Raw genomic sequence first — 21,824 nt, forward strand, 5'->3', positions numbered from 1 at the left:
GATTGGGATTGGATTGGTTGGATCCATGGGATGAGCTCAGGTTGGATCTGTGGGATTTGGGATCTTCAGGGGGATTGGGGAAGGTTGGATCTGTGGGATTTGGGAATTTAGGAGGGATCGGGACAGGTTGGATCTGTGGGATCTGGGCATTCCAGAGGGATTGGGACAGGTTGGATCTGTGGGATTGGGATTGGATTGGTTGGATCCATGGGATTTGGGATCTTCGGGGGGATTGGGACAGGTCAGATCCGTGGGATTTGGGAATTTCAGAGGGATTGGGACAGGTTGGATCTGTGGGATCAGAACCACTCGGATCCATGGGATGAGCTCAGGTTGGATCTGGGGGATTTGGGAATTCCAGAGGGAGCAGAACAGGTTGGATTTGTGGGATTTGGGAATTTCAGAGGGATTGGGACAGGTCAGATCTGTGGGATTTGGGAATTCCCAAGGGGTTTGGGACAGGTCAATGAGCTCAGATTGGATCCATGGGATTTGGGATCTCCAGAGGGATTGGGACGGGTCAGATCCAGGGGATTTGGGAATTTAGGAGGGATCGGGACAGGTTGGATCTGTGGGATTTGGGACAGGTCGGATCCATGGATTTGGGAATTCCAGAGGGATTGGGACAGGTCGGATCCATGGAATTGGGACAGGTTAGACCCAGGTTAGTTCCTTCTTGACCCCATGGGATTTGGGAATTCCGGAGGGACCAGGACATGTCAGATCTGTGGGATCAGGACAGGTCAGATCCATAGGATTGGGACAGGCTGGATCCATGGGATTTGGGAATTCTGGAGGGATTGGGATGGGTTGGATCCGTGGGATTTGGGAATTTCGGAGGGATTGGGACAGGTTGGATCTGTGCTATCAGAACCACTCGGATCCATGGGATGAGCTCAGGTCGGATCTGTGGGATTTGGGAATTTCAGAGGGATCGGGAGAGGTTGGATTTGTGGGATTTGGGAATTCCAGAGGAATTGGGACAGGTTGGATCTGTGGGATTTGGGAATTTCGGAGGGATTGGGACAGGTTGGATCTATGGGATTGGGATTGGATCGGTTGGATCCATGGATTTGGGATCTTCAGGGGGATTGGGACAGGTTGGAACCATGGGATTTGGGAATTTTAGAGGGATCGGGACAGGTTGGATCCATGGGATTTGGGAATTCCAGAGGGATCAGGACGGGTTGGATCTGTGGGATTTGGGAATTCTGGTGGGATTTGGGAATTTTGAGGGATCGGGACGGGTTGGATCCAAGGGATTTGGGAATTCCAGAGGGATTGGGACAGGTCTAATCCATGGGATTTGGGAATTCCAGAGGGATCAGGATGTGTTGGATCCATGGGATTTGGGAATTCCAGAGGGATTGGGATAGGTTGGGTCTGTGGGATTTGGGAATTCCAGAGGGATCAGGACAGCTCAGACCCACAGGATGAGCTCAGCAATGCGACATTTCCAAGGCCAAATCCCGGATTTTTGTCCCCCAAATCCCATGGAATTCTCCAGAATGGAAAATCCCGGATTTTTGTCCCCCAAATCCCATGGAATTCTCCAGGATGGAAACCCGGGAAAGGCCCCGGAGCTGGAGGAGCTGAGCCTGGAAAAAAACCGGGAATTTTCCTCCCTGGAATTCCCTGCCAGGAGCCGGGTCGGGATTTTCCCATGGGATGAGCGGGAACGGCCTCGGATTTGGGGCGGATTTGGGGAATTCAGTTCCCTCCCGACCCCAATAATTGTGGGATTCCCGGTTAGGATTGGGTGGATTTGGGGTTTTTTTTTTGGGGAAAGGGCGGGAAGGGGCGGAGGGAGGGAGGGAGGGAGGGAGGGACAGACGGACGGACAGACGGACGGACGGAGCGGCGGTGGCAGCAGCGGGCGGGCGCTGCAGCCTGGCGGTGACAGCGGAATTCCCAAAGGGGGGAAAAAGGGGAAAAATGGGGGGAAAATGAGGGAAAAAAGGGGGGGAAAAGGGGGAGGAAAAAGGGGGAAAGGGGGGGGAAAGGGGGGGAAAGGAGGAAGAAAGAAAGGAGGGGAAAACAGGAGGAGAAAAGGGAGGGAAAAGGAGGGGAAGAGAGGGAAAAAAGGGGGGAAAGGGAGGGGAAAAGAGGGAAAAGAGGGGGGAAAAGAGGGGGGAAAAGGGAGGGGGAAAAGAGGGGGGAAAAGGGAGGGGGAAAAGAGGGAAAAAGGGGGGAAAAGAGGGAGGAAAAGAGGGGGGAAAAAAGGGAAAAAAGGGGGAAAGGGAGGGGAAAAGAAGAGGAAACAAGGGGAAAACAGAAAGAGAAAATGAGGGGAAAAGGAGGGGAAAACAGGAGAAAAGGGAGGGAAAAGAAGGGGAAAGGAAGGGAAAAGAGGAAAAAATGAGGAAAGGAGGGAGAAAATGAGGGAAAAGGAGGGGAAACAGGCAGATAAAAAAGGAAAAATATGGGAAAAAGAAGGGGGGGAAAGGGAAGGGAAAAGTACGGAGGGAAAGAAGGGAGGGAAAAGAGGGGGAAAGGGAAGGGAAAAGGAGGGAAAAAATAGGGGGAAATGAAGAAAAAAAGGGGGAAAGGAGGGAGGAAAAGCCGGGGGATTAGGAGGGAAAAGGGAGGGGGAAAGGAGAGAGGAAAAAAGGATGAAAGAAGGAGGAAAATTGGGGGAAAAGGAAGGAAAAAAGAGGAGAAAAGGAGAAAGTTCTTAGGAAAAAGGAGGAAAAAAGATGAAGAAAGGAGGAAATTAGGAGGGGAAATGAGGGAAGAGAAAAAAGGGAGGAAAACAAGGAAAAAATGAGGAAATAAGGAAGGAAAAAAGGAGGGAAAATGAGGAAACAAGGAGGGAAAAGGAGAAAGAAAAAGGAGGAAAACAGGAAGGAAAAAAGAGGGGAAAAGGGGGAAAGAAGGGAAAAGGAAGGGAAAGGGAAGGGAAAAAAGGAGGAAAATGGGGAAAAGGAGGAAATGATAAGGAAAAAAGTAGGAAAAAAAGGAAGGAGAAAAAAGGAGGGGAAAAAGGAGAAAAAGAGGAAAAAAGGAGAAAAAAAATTAAAAATGAGGGAGAAAGAAGAGAAAAAAGAGGGGGGAAAGGAAGGAAAAAAGAGGGAAGGAGGAGGAAAAAGGTGGGGAGAAAAGAGGGAAAAAGAAGGAAAAAGGGGGGAAAGGAAGAAAAAAATAAGGAGGAAAAGGAAGGAAAAATGAGGGGAAAGGAAGGAAAAAAGGAGAAAAATAAGGAGGGAAAAGGAGGGAAAAAGAAGGGAAAAAAAGAGGGAAAAAGGAGGGGGAAAGGAAGGAAAAAAGAAGGAAAAAGGGACAGAGGAGGGGAAAGGTGGGAAAAAAGAAGAAAGATGAGGGAGAAAAAAGAGGAAAAAAGGAGAAAAAATATTAAAAATGAGGGAGAAAGAAGAGAAAAAAAAGGAGGAAAGGAAGGAAAAAAAGAGGGAAGAAGGAGGAAAAAGGTGGGGAGAAAAGAGGGAAAAAGAAGGAAAAAAGAGGGAAAAAGGGGGGAAGGAAGAAAAGGGAAAAAGGAAGGAAAAGGGAGGGGAAAGGAAGGAAAAAAGGAGAAAAATAAGGAGGGAAAAGGAGGGAAAAAGAAGGGAAAAAAAGAGGGAAAAGGGAGGGGGAAAGGAAGGAAAAAAGAAAGAATAAGGGACAGAAAAAAAGGAGGGGAAAGGTGGAAAAAAGGAAGAAAGATGAGGGAGAAAAAAGAGGGAAAAAGGAGAAAAAAATTTAAAAATGAGGGAGAAAGAAGAGAAAAAAGAGGGGGAAAGGAAGGAAAAAAAGAGGGAAGAAGGAGGAAAAAGGTGGGGGGAAAAGGGGAAAAAGAAGGAAAAAAGAGGGGAAAAAGGGGGGAAGGAAGAAAAAAATAAGGAGGAAAAGGAAGGAAAAATGAGGGGAAAGGAAGAAAAGGAGAAAAATAAGGAGGGAAAAGGAGAAAAAAAAAGGGAAAAAGGAGGGAAAAAAAGAGGGAAAAAGGAGGGGGAAAGGAAGGAAAAAAGAAGGAAAAAGGACAGAAAAAAAGGAGGGGAAAGGTGGGGAAAAAAGGGGAAAAGAAGGAAAAAAGAGGGAAAAAAGGAGGGAAGGAAGCAAAGGGGGAAAGGAAGGAAAAAAGGAGAAAAATAAGGAGGGAAAAGAAGGGAAAAAGAAGGGAAAAAAAGAGGGAAAAGGGAGGGGGAAAGGAAGGAAAAAAGAAAGAATAAGGGACAGAAAAAAGGAGGGGAAAGGTGGGAAAAAAAGAAGAAAGATGAGGGAGAAAAGGAGAAAAAAAGAAGGAAAAAAGGAGAAAAAAAGAAGGAAAAAAAGAAGGAAAAAAAGGAAAAATAAGGAAAAAAAAAGAAAAATAAGAAAAAAAAAAGAAAAAAAAAGAAGGAAAAAGGAGGGGGAAAAGGAGGAAAAAAGGAAGGGAAAACGAGGCCAAAAAGGAACCAGGGCACCCAGAGCCCCTCCCGTCCCCACCCGCCCAGAATGAGCCCCAGAGCCAGGAGGGGTCAGAGAAAATTCCTTTATTTCCTTAAAAATAGATCCCAGCACTTCTCTGGCTGCTGTAAAAAATGGACACCTCTTACCTCGGTTTTTAAATTGGATTTTGTTTGGTTTTTATCCATAAAAATAATGTTTGGAAGACTGAGGAGAGCAGGTGGGAAAGGGAGGGAGAACTCCTCGGGAATGAGTGGGAATTGAGGGGGAGATTTCTGAGGGAATTCCCAGATTTCTGAGGGAATTCCCAGATTTCCTGAGGGAATTCCCAGATTCCTGAGGGAAATTCTGCGGGAATTTCCAGATTTTCCTGAGGGAATTCCCCAGATTCCTGAGGAAATACGCAGATTTTCTGAGGGAACTCCCAGAATTTCTGAGGGAATTCCCAAGTTCCTGAGGGAATTCCAGGTGGGAAAAGGGGAATATGGGGGTGGAATTCAGTCCCTGCTTGCAGCAATGAGGGATTCCTGGATTTCCGAGGGGATTTCTGGATTCCTGAGGGAATTCCTGGATTTCTGAGGGATCTCCAAATTTCCAAGAGAATTCCCAGAATTTCTGAGGGGATTCTTGGATTTCTGAGGGAATTCCAGGTGGGAAAAGGGGAAATATGGGGGTGGAATTCAGTCCCTGCTTGCAGCAATGAGGGATTCCTGGATTTCTGAAGGAATTTCTGGATTTCTGAGGGAATTCCCAGATTTCTGAGGAAATTCCTGGATTTGTGAGGTAATTCCCAGACTTCTGAGAAAATTCCCAAATTCCTGAGGGAATTTTTGGATTTCTGAGGGAATTTGGGTGGGAAAAGGGGAATGTGGGGTTGGAATTCAGTCCCTGCTTGCAGCAATGAGGGATTCCTGGATTTCTGAGAGATTTTCTTGATTTCTGAAGGAATTCCCAAATTTCTGAGGGAAATTTCCATTTCTCTGAGGGAATTCCCAAATTCCTGAAGGAATTCAGGTGTGAAAAGGAGAATCTAGTGGCAAAATTCAGTCCCCACTCGTAGCAATGAGGAAATTCCTGGATTTCTGAGGGAATTCCTGGATTTCTGAGGGAATTTTCAGATTTCTGAGGGAATTCCAGGTGGGAAAAGGGAAATATGGAGGCGAAATTCAGTCCCTGCTTGCAGCAATGAGAGATTCCCAAATTCCTGAGGAAATTCCCTAATTCCTGAGGGAATTCTTGGATTTCTGAGGGAATTCAGGTGGGAAAAGGGGAATATGGGGGCAAAATTCAGTCCCTGCTTGCAGCAATGAGGGATTCCTGGATTTCTGAAGGACTTCCCAAATTCCTGAGGGAATTCCCAAGTTCCTGAGGGAATTCCAGGTGGGGAAAGGGGAATATGGCAGCGAAATTCAGTCCCTGCTTGCAGCAATGGGGAGATTCCCAAATTCCTGAGGGAATTCCCAGATTTCTGAGAGAAGTCTCAAATTTCTGAGGAAATTCCCAAATTTCTGAAGGAATTCCAAGTGGGAAAAGGGGAATATGGGGGTGGAATTCAGTCCCTGCTTGCAACAATGAGGGATTCCTGAAATTTCTGAGGGAATTTCTGGATTTTTGAGGGAACTCCCAAATTTCTGAGGGAATTTCCAGATTTTCTTAGAGGATTCCCAAATTTCTTCAGGAAATTCCCAAATTCCTGAAGGAATTCCTGGATTTCTGAGGGAATTAGAGGTGGGGAAAGGGGAATATGGCAGCGAAATTCAGTCCCCGCTCGCAACAATGTGAAAATTCCCAAATTTCCGAGGAAATTCCCAAATTCATGAGGAAATTCTCCGATTTCTGAGGGAACTCCCAAATTTCTGAGGGAATTCCCAAGTTCCTGAGGGAATTCAGGTGAGAAAAGGGGAATATGGGGGTGGAATTCAGTCCCCGCTTGCAGCAATGAGGGATTCCTGAAATTTCTGAGGGAATTTCTGGATTTCTGAGGGAACTCCCAAATTTCTGAGGGAATTCCCAGATTTTCTGAGGGGATTCCAAATTTCCTGACGAAATTCCCAAATTCCTGAAGGAATTCCTGGATTTCTGAGGGAAGTTCTGGATTTCTGAGGAAATTCCAGGTGGGAAAAGGGGAATATGGGGGCGGAATTCAGTCCCTGCTTGCAACAATGAGGGATTCCTGGATTTCTGAGGAGATTTTCTTGATTTCTGAGGGAACTCCCAAATTTCTGAGCGAATTTCCAGATTTTCTGAGGGGATTCCCAAATTTCCTGATGAAATTCCCAAACTCCTGAAGGAATTCCTGGATTTCTGAGGGAATTAGAGGTGGGGAAAGGGGAATATGGCAGCAAAATTCAGTCCCCGCTCGCAACAACGTGAAAATTCCCAAATTTCTGAGGAAATTCCCAAATCCATGAGGAAATTCTCCGATTTCTGAGGGAACTCCCAAATTTCTGAGGGAATTTCCAGATTTTCTGAGGGGATTCCCAAATTTCCTGACGAAATTCCCAAACTCCTGAAGGAATTCCTGGGTTTCTGAGGGAATTACAGGTGGGAAAAGGGGAATATGGCAGCGAAATTCAGTCCCCGCTCGCAACAACGTGAAAATTCCCAAATTTCTGAGGAAATTCCCAAATCCATGAGGAAATTCTCCGATTTCTGAGGGAACTCCCAAATTTCTGAGGGAATTCCCAAGTTCCTGAGGGAATTCAGGCGAGAAAAGGGGAATATGGCAGCGAAATTCAGTCCCCGCTTGCAGCAATGGGGAGATTCCCAAATTCCTGAGGGAATTCCCAGATTTCTGAGGGAACTCTCAGATTCCTGAGGAAATTCCCAAGTTCCTGAGGGAATTCCAGGTGGGCAAAGGGGAATGCAGGTGGGAATTCAGTCCAGGAAGCGCTGGCAGGCCTTTTTCCAGCGGCACGCCGTGCACCACTGCTCCCGGTGCTCGATGCCGTAAACCTTGCGGCATTTCTTGGCTTCGCTGCGGATTTTTCTGGGAAAAGGGGAAATTTTGGGGGTTTTCTTGCCGGTGGGTTGAAGGATTTTGGGGGATTTGGGGGTTTTTTGGGGTCTTACCTGGTGGCGAGGGAGGCGCGGGGCGGGGAGGCCACGGGGAGCTGGGGCTGCAGCAATGGCGGCGGCTGAGGGGGCTGAGGGTCGCTGAGGCTGAGGGAGCGGCTTCGAGCCTGAGGGGGGGAAAGGGGCAAAAAGGGCAAAAAAGGGGAGAAAAAGGGGGGAAAAGGGATAAAAAGGGGGAAAAGGGGATTAAAAGGGGATTAAAAGGGGAAAAAAGGTCGAGGTGAGGGGTTTTGAGGGGTGTATGCAAAAGGGTGCTTGGCTGGAAAGGGGGGGAAGGGGGGGGAAAAAGGGCGGGAAAAAAAGAGCGGGAAGGGAGGAAAAAGGAGGAAAAAGAAGGAAAAAAGGGAAAAATGAGGGAAAAGGGAAGGAAAAGTGAAAGGAAAAGGAGAGGAAAAAGGAAGGAAAAAAGGAGGGGAAAAGGAAAAAAATGAGGGAAAAGGGAAGGAAAAGAGAGGGGAAAAGGAAGGGAAAAGGAGAGGAAATATGAAGGAAAAAGGACGGAGAAAACTAAGAAAAAATGGGGGAAGGGATGGAAAAAAGAGGAAAAAATAAGGGAAAAGGAGAGGGAAAAGGAGAGGAAGAAGGAAGGAAAAAAAGAGGGAAATAGGACTGAGAAAACTAGGAAGAAACAGGGGAAGGGGTGGAAAAAAGGAGGGAAATTGAGGGAAAAAAAAAGAGGAGGAAGGGAGGGGGAAAAGGAGGAAAAAAGGGAAAAATGAGGAAAAAAGCAAGGAAAAAGGACTGAGAAACAAGGAAAAAAGGGTAGAAGGGATGGAAAAATGAGGGAGAAAGAAGGGAAAGAAGGAGGAGAAAAAATAGGGGAAATTGAGGAGAAAATGAGGAAAAAAGGGAAAAAGAACAGAGAAAAGAAGGAAAAAAGGGGAAAGGGATGGAAAAAGGGAGAGAAAAAAGGCGGAAAAGGGGAAAATGAAGAGAAAATGAGGGAAAAACAGAGGAAAAAAAGGAGAGGAAAGGAGGGGAAAAGGAAGGGAAAAAGGATTGAGAAAACAAGAAAAAGGGGGGGAGGGGATGGAAAAAGGGAGGAAGAAAAGGAAAAGAGGAAGGGAAGAAAGAGGGGAAAAGGGGGGAATTGAGGGAAAAAGGAGAAAAGGAGAGGAAAAAGAAGGGGAAAGGAGGGAAAAGGAGAGGAAAAGGAGGGAAAAAGAGGAAAAAGGAGGCACTGGCTTATGCAGGGCAGAGCTGGCACAGGTGGCACTCACCGGTGACAAGGAGGACAGGGGGGAGGTGGCACTCACTGGTGACAGGGACAGTGGCACTCAGGGAGGTGGCACTCAGGGAGGTGGCACTGAGGGAGGGGCAGGTGGCACTGAGGGAGGTGTTACTGAGGGAGGTGGCACTGAGGGAGGTGGCACTCAGGGAGGGGCAGGTGGCACTCAGGGAGAGGGAGGTGGCACTCAGGGAGGTGGCACTGAGGGAGGTGGCACTCACCGGTGGCAGGGGGCAGGTGGCACTCAGGGAGAGGGAGGTGGCACTCAGGGAGGTGGCACTGAGGGAGGTGGCACTCACCGGTGGCAGGGGGCAGGTGGCACTCAGGGAGAGGGAGGTGGCACTCAGGGAGGTGGCACTCAGGGAGAGGGAGGTGGCACTCACCGGTGGCAGGGGGCAGGTGGCACTCAGGGAGAGGGAGGTGGCACTCAGGGAGGTGGCACTCAGGGAGGTGGCACTCAGGGAGGTGGCACTCAGGGAGAGGGAGGTGGCACTCACCGGTGGCAGGGGGCAGGTGGCACTGAGGGAGGGGCAGGTGGCACTCAGGGAGGTGGCACTCAGGGAGGTGGCACTCACCGGTGGCAGGGGGCAGGTGGCAGTGGCCCAGCTGATGCTGGTGAAGATGTGGGGGGACACCGGGATCTGGATGGAGGGCAGAGCCTGGGGGCAGGAACGGGGACAGGCTCAGCTCTGGGAATGCCCCATTCCTGTGGGAATCTCCCATTCCTGTGGGAATCTCCCATTCCCTAGAAATCCTCCATTCCCTGGGAATCCCCCATTTCCATGGGAATTCCCCCATTCCCTGGAAATGCCCCATTCCATGCAAATCCCTCATGGGAATCTCCCATTCCATTGGAACCCCCCATTCCATGGAAATGCCCCATTCCCAGGAATCCCCCATTCCATGGAAATGCCCCATTCCCAGGAATCCCCCCATACCTTCGGGAATTCCCCATTCCCTGGAAATCCCCCACAGGAATCCCCCCTTCCCTGAGAATCCCCAGTTACTGTAGGAATCCCCCAGTTACTGTAGGAATCCCCCATTCCTGTGGGAATCCCCCATTCCCAGGAATCCCCCATTCCTTGAGTTAGGGACAGGGACAGGGACAGGGACAGGGACGCAAATCCCTGAGTTTGGGACACCAGGGGGCAGGGATGGAAATCCCTGAGCTGGGGACAGGGACAGGGACACAAATCCTGGAATGTCCCCAGGGACATCCCCAGCCATGTCCCCATCTCTATCCCCAGCCATGTCCCCACGGACGTTCCTGTGATGTCCCCATGGATGTCCCCAGCTCTGACCCCAGCCACGTCCCCATGGACGTTCCTGTGATGTCCCCACAGATGTCCCCAGCTCTGTCCCCAGCCGTGTCCCCATGGACATCCCCAGCTGTGTCCCAGCTCTGTCCCCAGCCATGTCCCCACAGATGACCCCATGGATGTCCCCAGCCATGTCCCAGCTCAATCCCCAGCCATGTCCCCATGCTGTCCCCAGCTCTGTCCCCATGGGTGTCCCCAGCCATGTCCCAGCTCTATCCCCAGCCATGTCTCCATGCTGTCCCCAGCTCTGTCCCCAGCCATGTCCCAGCTCAATCCCTGGCTCTATCCTCAGCTCTGTCCCCAGCCCTGTCTCCAGGAATGTCCCCAATGTCCCAGCCCTGTCCCCAGCCATATCCCCCAATGTCCCAGCCCTGTCCCCAGCCATATCCCCCAATGTCCCAGCCCTGTCCCCAGCCATATCCCCTCATGTCCCAGCACTGTCCCCAGCTGTATCCCCCAATGTCCCAGCCCTGTCCCCAGCCATATCCCCCAATGTCCCAGCCCTGTCCCCAGCCATATCCCCTCATGTCCCAGCACTGTCCCCAGCTGTATCCCCCAATGTCCCAGCCCTGTCCCCAGCCGTATCTCCCAATGTCCCAGCGCTGTCCCCAGCCATATCCCCCAATGTCCCAGCGCTGTCCCCAGCCATATCCCCTCATGTCCCAGCACTGTCCCCAGCCATATCCCCCCATGTCCCAGCGCTGTCCCCAGCTGTATCCCCCAATGTCCCAGCGCTGTCCCCAGCCATATCCCCCAATGTCCCAGCGCTGTCCCCAGCCGTATCCCCCCATGTCCCAGCGCTGTCCCCAGGTGTCCCCGTGCTGTCACCTGGTAGGCGTGGTCGGCCTGGATGTGCCAGAAGGAGCCGGGCGGGGCCGAGTGGCTCAGGCCGGGCTGGCCGGGGCCGGGCTGGGTGAGCACGGGGACACAGCAGGACACGGCCCCGCTGGCGCTGGGGACAGCCCCGGGGACAGCCCCGGGGACAGCCCCGGGGACAGCCGTGGGGACAGCCGTGGGGACAGCACCGGGGACAACGCTGGGGACAGCGGGCGGTGGCAGCTCCGGGGGCGGTGGCTCCTCCTCGGGCAGGCGCAGCTCCGTGAAATAGAAATCCTCCTCACGCTCCGAGCCAGCCCTGCTGGGGACAGGGGACAACACGGGGACAACACGGGGACAACAACAGAGGGACACCGGGACACGGGGACACCAACATAGGGACACGGGGACATGGGGACAGCAATAGAAGGACATGAGGATAGCAACAGAGGGACACAGGGACACCAACACAGGGACACAGGGACACGGGGACAGCCACAGAAGGACATGGGGACAGCAACAGAGGGACACAGGGACATGGGGACAGCAACACAGGGACACAGGGACACGGGGACAGCAACAGAAGGACATGGGGACAGCAACAGAGGGACACGGGGACACCAACACAGGGACAAAGGGACACGGGGACAGCAACAGAAGGACATGGGGACATGGGGACAGCAACAGAAGGACATGGGGACAGCAACACAGAGACACAGGGACATGGGAGATGACAACAGAGGGACACGGGTGACAATACAGGGACAGAGGTGACAGCAAAGGGACATGGTGACAACAACAGAGGGACGTGGGTGACAAAGAGACACCGGTGACAACACAGGGACACAGGTAACAGCAACAGAGGGACACGGGTGACAACAACACAGGGACACAGGGACATGGGGAACAACCACAGAGGGACACGGGTGACAACAAAGGACACAGATGACAAGAGAGAGGTGATGGCATCAGTGACAGGGAAGTGCCCATTTCCCGCAGGAACTGGGAATTCCAGAGGGACAAATCCCACGGATTTGGGGAATTATCTGTGGGAGCATCTTTGGGACGGGGAATTGTGGGGATGTTGGGAATGTTGGGAATGTCAGGAATTCTGGGATGGGGAATTGTGGGGACGTATGGAATTCTGGGACGGGGAATTGTGGGAATGTTGGGAATTCTGGGATGGGGAATTGTGGGAATTGTGGGAATGTTGGGAATTCTGGGATGGGGAATTGTGGGAATGTTGGGAGTTCTGGGATGGGGAATTGTGGGAATTGTGGGAATTCTGGGATGGGGAATTGTGGGGACGTAGGGAATTCTGGGACGGGGAATTGTAGGAATGTTGGAAATTCTGGGATGGGGAATTGTGGGAATGTTGGGAGTTCTGGGATGGGGAATTGTGGGAATGTTGGGAATTGTGGGACTGGGAATTGTGGGGATGTTGGGAATTCTGGGATGGGGAATTGTGGGAATTGTGGGAATACTGGGAATGTTGGGGATTGTGGGAATGTCGGGAATGTTGTGGATCCCGGGACGCCGCCGGTGCCTCACCGCAGGTGCTGGGAGCGCACGTGGCGCCGGATGCCGACCCCGGAGCGCAGCACGCGGCCACAGCCGGGCCACAGGCACTGGAACAGCACCCGCCACGGGCCCTGGGGACAACAGCAACGTCACACGGCATGGGGACACCGTCACCCCGCCCGGGGACACCGTGACGCCGGCACCCACCTTCCTCCGTCGCGGCGCGCGCTCGTCCGGCACCGAGGGCTCGGGGTCGGTGTCGCAGCCGCCATCGCTCGGAGGGGACATGGGGACAGCGCCAGCGTGGCGGGGAGGGGACACGGGGACAGTGCCAGCGCAGTGGGGAGGGGACACGGTGGCACTGCTGGGACAATGAGGAGGGGACGTGGTGGCAGTGCCAGGGTAGTAAAAAGGGGACACGGTGACACTGCTGGGACAATGAGGAGGGGACGTGGTGGCAGTGCCAGCGCGGTGGGGAGGGGACACGGTGACAGCGCCAGCACAGTGAGATGGGGATGTGATGGTGGCACTGCCAGGGCCGTGGGGAGGGGACACGGTGGCACTGCCAGTGGAGTGAGGAGGGGACACGGTGGCACTGCTGGGACAGTGAGGGGGGGACATGGTGGCACTGCCAGGGTAGTAAAAAGGGGACACGGTGGCACTGCCGGGACAATGAGGAGGGGACGCGGTGGCACTGCCAGGACAATGAGGAGGGGACATGGTGTCACCACTGGGACAGTGAGGAGGAGACATGGTGGCAGCATCGGGACAATGAGGAGGGGACACAGTGGCACTGCCAGGGTAGTACGGAGGGGACGCGGTGACACTGCCACCACAGTGGAGAGGGGACGCGGTGGCACTGCCACCATGGTGAGGAGGGGACAGGGTGGCAGCATCAGGGTAGTAAGGAGGGGAGGGGGTGACACTGCTGGGACAGCGGGGAGGGGACGCGGTGGCACTGCCAGCGCTGCTCCAGTGGCCGCTGGTGCTGCTGCTGCTGTCCGAGATGTCCCCGCTGTCCCTCCAGGGGTCACCGGCCACCTGCGAGGCTGAGAGAGGGGACACGGTGCCATTGTCACCCTGGGGACAACCGAGTCCCTGAGGGGACACTGCCTCTGTCACCTCAGGGACAGCTGAACTCCCATGGGGACACGGTGCCATTGTCACTGAGGGGACATGGGGACATCTGAACCCCTGAGGGGACACTGGGCCGCTAAGACCCTGCAGGGATACAGGGCCACTGTCACCTCGGGGACAGAGGGACAGCAGAACTCCAGAGGGGACACGGCGCCATTGTCACCTCCTGGGGACAGCCAAACCCCTGGGGGGACACTGCCACTGTCACCTCAGGGACACGGTGCCATTGTCACCTCCTGGGGACACAGTGCCACTGTCACCTCAGGGACACGGCGCCATTGTCACCTCCTGGGGACAGCCAAACCCCTGGGGGGACACTGCCACTGTCACCTCAAGGACATGGCGCCATTGTCACCTCTTGGGGACACGGTGCCACTGTCACCTCAGGGACATGGTGACATTGTCACCTCCTGGGGACAGCCAAAGCCTTAAGGGGACACTGCCACTGTCACCTCAGGGACACGGCGCCATTGTCACCTTGGGGGCACAGTGCCACTGTCACCTCAGGGACACGGCGCCATTGTCACCTCTTGGGGACACAGTGCCACTGTCACCTCAGGGACACGGTGCCATTGTCACCTTGGGGACACAGTGCCACTGTCACCTCAGGGACACGGTGCCATTGTCACCTTGGGGACACAGTGCCAGTCACCTCAGGGACAACGTCCTTCTTCCGGAACCCAGCTCCGCCCAGAACTTTGTCCCCTTGGTGCCACCCCCAGCTTTGTCCCCTCGGTGCCACCCCCAGCTTTGTCCCCTCTGTGTCACCCCCCAGCTTTGTCCCCTCGGTGCCACCTCCAGGTTTGTCACTCTGTGTCACCCCCAGCTTTGTCCCCTTGGTGCCACCCCCAGGTTTGTCCCCCCTGTGTCACCCCCGGGTTTGTCCCCCCTGTGTCACCCCCAGCTTTGTCCCCTCGGTGCCACCCCCAGGTTTGTCCCCCCTGTGTCACCCCCGGGTTTGTCCCCCCTGTGTCACCCCCAGCTTTGTCCCCCTCGGTGCCACCCCCAGCTTTGTCCCCCCTGTGTCACCCCCAGCTTTGTCCCCCCTCGGTGCCACCCCCAGGTTCGTCCCCTCTGTGCCACCCCCAGCTTTGTCCCCTCTGTGTCACCCCCCAGCTTTGTCCCCCCTGTGTCACCCCCCAGCTTTGTCCCCCCTGTGTCACCCCCAGCTTTGTCCCCCCTGTGTCACCCCCCAGCTTTGTCCCCTCTGGAATTCCCTGGGATCAGGGCGCAGCCAGGGGGGATTGGGATTTGTCCCAGATTGTTCCAGGCTGGATTTCGGGAATAATTTTTGCCCCACTCCTGAGGAATTCCCAATCCCTGCGGAGGTGGCACCTGGGGACAGGGATCTGGAATTCCCTGGCACTGGGATTTCTCCTGGGGAACAGCCAGAAGCTCTTCCAGGAGAAGTTCAGGCTGGATTTTGGGAATTCCTTTACAGAAAAGTTTTCCCAGGGAGGTTTGGAATCCCCATTCCCAGAGGAATTCCCAATCCCCTGTGGAAGTGGCACTTGGGGACACGGATCTGCAATTCCCAGACAGGAGGAATTGGGATTTCTCCCAAATATTTTTTTTCCAGGTTGGATTTTGGGAACAAATTCCCTCCCCGCTCCCAGCAGAATCCCAAATCCCACTCCCATTTCCCCGCCCCGTGCCGTTCCCATATCCCACAGCCCCGGCGCCTCCCACCCCCCGATCCCCGGCATTCCCGGGCCGTTCCGGGATGGGATTTTTTGGGAATTTCGGGGAGTGACTCACGGGGGCTGCGGGGCTGCAGGGCGGGGCTGCAGGACAGGCTGGTCAGCACCAGCGCCGCCACCATCTCGTCCATCTCCACGGCCGCCTCCGGCCTCCTGGTCCCGGAAAAACATCGGGAAAAACCTCGGGAACGACCCCCGGAGAGCCAAAATGTCCCCCCCAAAACGCACGCCGGGAAGGAGGGTGGGAAAAGGAAGGGAAAATCCTGGAATTGCTGAGGGGAAGAGGCCGAAGGAAGGGGAGCCCCAGGAAGGGGAGCCGTCCATGAGGTGATCAGGGATTGGGGACGGAAATTGGGGAATTCTGGGATTTTGGATTGAAATCGGGAATCGCAGGATTTGGGGTTCAAAGGGGGAATCCCAGGATTTGAGACTGAAATTGGGGAATGCCAGGATTTGGGATCCAAACGGGGCAATCCCAAGCACAGAAACTCTGGGGATATCCCAGAATTTGAGATTGAAATTGGGGAATGCCAGGATTTGGGATCCAAACTGGGGAATCACAGGTGGAGAAAGTCTGGGATATCCCAGGATTTGGGATCTCAACTGGGGAATTCCAGGATTTGGGATCCAATCCAGGGAATCTCACATGGATATCTGGGATATCCCAGGATTTGGGATTCAAATTGGGCATCTCAGGATCTGGGATCCAAACTGGGGAATCACAGGTGGAGAAAGTCTGGGATATCCCAGGATTTCGGATCTCAACTGGGGAATTCCAGGATCTGGGATTCAAACTGAGCAATCCCAGGATTTTGGATGCACATTGGGGAATTCCAGGATTTGGGATCCAAAATGGGGAATCTCAGGATTTGGGATCCAAATTGGGGAACTCCAGAATTTAGGATTCAAATTGGGGATCCCAGATTTGGGATCCAAACTGGGGAATTCCAGGATTTGGGACCCAAACTGGAGAATCCCAGGTTTTGGGAGATCCAAACTGGGAAATCTTGGGATCTGGGATCCAGATTGGGAATCACAGGTGGAGAAACTCTGGGATATCCCAGGATCTGGGATCCAGATTGGGGAATTTCAGGATTTGGGATCCAAACTGGAGAATTCCAGGATTTGGGATCCAAACTGGGGACTCTCAGGCACAGAAACTCTGGGATATCCCAGGATTTGGGACCCAAACTGGAGAATCCCAGGATCAGTGATCAAAATTGGGGAATCCCAGGATCTGGGATCCAAATAGGGAAATTCCAGGATTTGGGATCCAAATCAGGGATATCTCAGGATCTGGGATCTAAATTTGGAATCCCAGGCACAGAAACTTTGGGATATCCCAGGATTTGGGACCCAAACTGGGGAATTCCAGCCACAGAAACTCTGGGACATCCCAGGATTTGGGATCCAAACTGGAGAATTCCAGGATTTGGGATCCAAACTGGGGAATCTCAAGATTTGGGGTTCAAACTGGGCACTCCCGGGATTTGGGATGCAAACAGGGAATATCAGGATTTGGGATCCGAATTGGGACATCTCAGGATTTGGGATTCAAATCAGGGAATCTCAAGATTTGAGATCCAAACTGGAGAATCCCAGGATTTGGGATCCAAATTGAGGAAATCCTGGATTTGGGATCCAGATTGGGGAATTGCAGGATTTGGGATTCAAACTGGGGAATTCCAGGCACAGAAACTTTGGGATATCCCAGAATTTGGGATCCAAACTGGAGGATCCCAGGATTTGGGATCCACATGGAGAAATCCCAGGGTTTGGGATTCAAACCGGGCAATCTCAGGATCTGGGATCCAAATTGGGGAACTGCGGGATTTGGGATCCAAATTTGAGCATCCCAGGGTTTGGGATCCAAACAGGGACGTCTCAGGACCTGGGATCCAAATTGGGAATCACAGGTGGAGAAACTCTGGGATATCCCAGGATTTGGGATCCAGATTGTGGAATTCCAGGATCTGGGATCCAAAGCAGGGATATCTCAGGATCCGGGATCTAAATTTGGAATCCCAGGCACAGAAACTCTGGGATATCCCAGGATTTGGGATCCAAATTGGGAAATTCCAGGACTTGGGATCCAAACTGGGGAATCCCAGACGCAGAAACTCTGGGATATCTCAGGATCTGGGATCCAAATTGGGGAATTCCAGGATTTGGGACCCAAACTGGGGACTCTCAGGCACAGAAACTTTGGGATATCTCAGGATTTGGGATCCAAATTGGGGAATTCCAGGATTTGGGATCCATACTGGGGAATCCCAGACGCAGGAACTCTGGGATATCCCAGGATTTGTGACCCAGACTGGGGGGGATCCCAGGATCCGGGACCGGGAACAGGCACGGACCTTTTGGGAACGTCGATGCTGCAGGACCTGGATCTCTCGGGAACGCCGGAGCCGGGCGGGGCCGGGGCCTGGGGCGGCTCCCGCTCCCTCCAGCGCGCCGGGAACGCCGGGATCTGCTCATCCAGGGGGCTCAGGAGCACCTGGAAAAGGGCCGGGATGGCTTTGGGATCCTCCTCGGGGATCAGGGATCCTCCTGCCCTGCGGGGCTGGGCTTTCACACTACCGGGGCGATCCCAAAAAAATCTGCTCTGCCCACGCCCCCAGAAATCCCAGATCCAGGGGTTTCCGCCCTCAGCGATTCCCAAGTTGGACAATCCCAGGAACTCCAGCAATTCCCAGCCCCGGGATCCAACTGGAATGGCAAATTCACAGATTTTTGGGGCGCGTCCGTGAATTTTTCCGGAACCCACTGATTCTCGTTTGGGAATGGGAGACTGAATTCCCTTGGGATTGGAACTGGGAGATTGAATTCCCTTGGGATTGGGAGGTTTGATTCCCTCGGGATTGGAATGTGGGAACTTTGAATTCCTTTGGGATTGGGATTGGGAGATTTGATTCCCTCGGGGTTGGAATGTGGGAACTTTGAATTCCTTTGGGATTGGAATTGGGGGATTGGATTCCCTTGGGATTGGGATGTGGCGACTCTAATTCCTTTGGGATTGGGAGACTGAATTCCCTTTGCAACTGGAACGTGGGAGGTTTGATTCCTTTGGGATTGGAATGTGAGGACTCTAATTCCTTTGGGACTGGGATTGGGGGATTGGATTCCTTTGGGATTGGAATGTGGGGGATTTGATTCCCTCGGGATTGAAACTGGCAGATTGAATTCCCTTGGGATTGGGAGATTTGATTTCTTCGGGATTGGAATTGGGAGACCAAACTCCCTCGGAGTTGAAATGTGGGAACTTTGATTCCTTTGGGATTGGGATTGGGAGGCTGAATTCTTTTGGGATTGGAATGTGGGGGATTTCATTCCCTCAGGACTGGGAGATTGAGTTCCCTTGGAACTGGGAGATTCAATTCCCTCGGGGTTGAAATGTGGGAACTTTAATTCCTTTGGGATTGGATCTGGGAGATCGAATTTCCCCAGGGTTGGGATCTTGAATTCCTTTGGGACTGGAATGCGGGGGATTTGATTCCCTTAGGATTGGGACTGGGGGATTGAATTCCCTTGGGACTGGAATGTGGGAACTTTAATTGCATCGGGATTGGGAGATTGAATTCCCATGGGATTGGAACGTGGGGGATTTCATTCCCTCAGGACTGGGAGACTGAAATCCCTTGGAACTGGGAGATCGAATTCCCTCGGGATTGGAATGTGGGAACTTTATTACCTTTGGGATTGAAACGTGGGGGATTTGATTCCTTTGGGATTGGGGGATTTTATTCCCTTGGGATTGTAATTGGGAGACTGGGTTCCCTTGGGATTGAAATGTAGCAGATTAAATTCCTTTGGGATTGGAACTGGGAGATTGAATTTCTTCGGGATTGGAACGTGGGGGATTTGATTCCCTTGGGATTGGAAGACTGAACTCCATTGGGATTGGGAGATCGAATTCCCTTGGGATTGGAATGTGGGAACTTTAATTCCTTTGGGATTGGGATTGGGAGACAGAATTTCCTTGGGATTGGAATGTGGGGGATTTGATTCCCTCAGGATTGGGAGGCTGAATTCCCTTGGGATTGGAATGTGGGAACTTTAATTCCTCCGGGATTGGAATGTGGAGGATTTGATTCCTTTGGGATTGGAATTGGGAGATTTGATTCCCTTGGGATTGGAATGTGGGAAATCTGATTCCCTTGGGATTGGAACTGGGAGACTGAATTCCCTTGGGATTGAAACTGGGAGACTGAATTCTCTCAGGATTGGAATGTGGGAGATTGAATTCCCTCGGGACTGGAGTTGGGGGATTTGGTTCCTTTGGGATTGGGAACTTTAATTCCTTTGGGATCAGACCGTGGGGGATTCCATTCCCTTGGGATTGGAATTGGGAGCTTGAATTCCTTTGGGGTCGAAATGGAGGAGACTGAATTCCTTTGGAAATGGGAGACTGAATTACTTGGGATTGGGATGTGGGAACTTTAATTCCTTTGGGATTGGGATGTGGGGGATTTGATTCCTTTGGGATTGGGATGTGGGAATTTTAACTCCTTTGGGATTGGGATGTGGGGGATTCGATTCCCTTGGGATTGGAATGTGGGGGATTCGATTCCTTTGGGATTGGGATGCAAACCCGGCAGCACCTCCCGGCAGGGAATTCCCCTGGATGCTCCCAAACCACCCTCAGTGGCGGCGCAGCCCCGAGCGCACACTTTGGACCCTTTTCCCGGACAAAAACCCCCGAACCCCCGCTTTTCCCTGGAATTTGGGATTCCTTGGAAAGAAATGGATTTGAGGATTCCACCAAAAACCCCCGAGAGCCGCAGATCCCCGCGGATTTGGGGGAAATCCCCAATGGGATTTTGGGGGAAAATCCCCAATGGGATTTTGGGGGGAAATCCCTGGGATTTTAGGGGGAAATCCCCATTGGGATTTTGGGGGAAATCCCCAATGGGATTTTGGGGGAAATCCCCAATGGGATTTTGGGGGAAATCCCCAATGGGATTTTGTCTCCCCGAGGGTACCTGTGGCTGCCCCCGCAGGGATCCGGGGTCGGGGGATCCGGGCCGGGGGATTCCGGGGTCGGGGATTCCGGGGGAGCCGGGCGGGAGCGCGGAAGGTTCCGGAAGGCGGGCGCCCAGCAGGGAGCGCTTCCCCAGGCGGCGCGGCAGCACCGGGGCCATGGCCGGGGACGGGCGGGCGGGCGGACGGACCTGCCGACGGACGGACGGACACACGCGCGCTGCGAGGGCGGCACCCGCGGCTGGCACCGGGTGGGGGGGACAGACGGACGGACGGACGGGGGGACAGACGGACGGACACGGGGGCGGCACTGGGGACGTGGGGACAGACGGACATGGGGGGGCCATTGGGGGCGTGGGGACAAACAGACGGACATGGGGGGGCATTGGGGACAGGGGCGGTACAGACAGACACAAGAGTGGCATTGGGGACAGACAGATGGACATGGGGGTGGCATTGGGGGCGTGGGGACAGACAGACGGACACGGGGGTGGCACTGGGGACAGACAGACAGACATGGGGGTGGCACCCGGAGCTGGCACCAGGGACAGGGGGACAGACTGACACACACGGGGTGGCACTGGGGACGTGGGGACAGACGGACAGACTTTGAGGTGGCATTGGGGACAGACAGATGGACATGGGGATGGCATTGGGGACGTGGGGACAGACAGACGGACACGGGGGTGGCACTGGGGACAGACAGACGGACATGGGGATGGCACCCGGAGCTGGCACTGGGGATGTGGGGACAGACAGACAGACACGGGGGTGGCACTGGGGACGTGTGGACAGACAGACGGACACGGGGGTGGCATCCAGAGCTGTCACTGGGCACAGAAACTCTGGGATATCCCAGGATGTGGGATCCAAACTGGGGAATTCCAGGATTTGGGATCCAAACTTTGGGATTTCATTTTCCCTCCTCCCCTCTTTCCTTCCCCCTCTGGCCCCGGCAGCTGGAGGGGAGGAAAAAAAGGAAAAAAAAAAGGAAAAAAGGGAAAAAAGGAGAAAAAGGGGGAAAAAGAGGAAAAAGGGAAAAAAGGAAAAAAAGAAAAAAGAAAAAAGGAAAAAAGGAAAAAAGGGAAAAAAGGGAAAAAGGAAAAAAGGGGGAAAAGGGAGGAAAAGGAAAAAAACAAGGAAACAAGGAAAAAAAAGGGAAAAAAGGAAAAAAAGGAAAAAAAGGAAAAAAGGAAAAAAGGGGGGAAAGGGGAAAAAGGGAAAAAAAGGAAAAAAAGAAAAAAGGAAAAAAAGGAAAAAAGGGGAAAAAGGGGGGAAAAAAGGGGAAAAAGGGGGAAAGGAAAAAAAGGAAAAAAGGGGGGAACGGGGAAAAAGGAAAAAAAAGGAAAAAAAGGAAAAAAAAGGAAAAAAGGAAAAAAGGAAAAAAAAGAAGGGAAAAAAGAAGGGAAAAAAAAGGAAAAAAGAAAGGAAAAAAGGAAAACCCTGCCCCGAGCCAAATTCCCGGAGATTCCAGAGGGTTTGAAAGGAGGAAAAAAAGGAAAACCCCGGCCCGAGGGAAATTCCCGGAGTTTCCAGCGGATTTTTGGAGGCCGGATCCCATCCCCGGCATGGCCGTGCCGAGAAATCCCCGCCCGATATCCCAAAAATCCCGGAGCCCCGTCCCGGCTGTTCCCAATCCATCGGATCCCAAATTATTCCGGG

General features: G+C 53.1%; 1 protein-coding gene across 1 annotated transcript; it reads right to left on the reverse strand.

Annotated features, from left to right (window-relative positions):
• Positions 1–7,194: 7,194 nt before the first annotated feature.
• ZNF395 (zinc finger protein 395) lies at positions 7,195–20,334 on the reverse strand. Its single transcript, XM_054514454.1, has 9 exons — positions 20,165–20,334; positions 17,540–17,679; positions 15,238–15,332; positions 12,550–13,391; positions 12,373–12,473; positions 10,834–11,140; positions 9,262–9,345; positions 7,456–7,565; positions 7,195–7,372 (listed from the first exon to the last, which is right to left on the reverse strand). Exons 1-9 carry the CDS (start codon positions 20,321–20,323, stop codon positions 7,261–7,263), a joined length of 1,950 nt encoding a protein of 649 aa, XP_054370429.1. The 5' UTR covers positions 20,324–20,334; the 3' UTR covers positions 7,195–7,260.
• Between the last annotated feature and the right edge of the window lie 1,490 nt (positions 20,335–21,824).

This window comes from Molothrus ater, chromosome 3 (genome assembly GCF_012460135.2).
Source record: "Molothrus ater isolate BHLD 08-10-18 breed brown headed cowbird chromosome 3, BPBGC_Mater_1.1, whole genome shotgun sequence".
Taxonomy (NCBI): Eukaryota; Metazoa; Chordata; class Aves; order Passeriformes; family Icteridae; genus Molothrus; species Molothrus ater.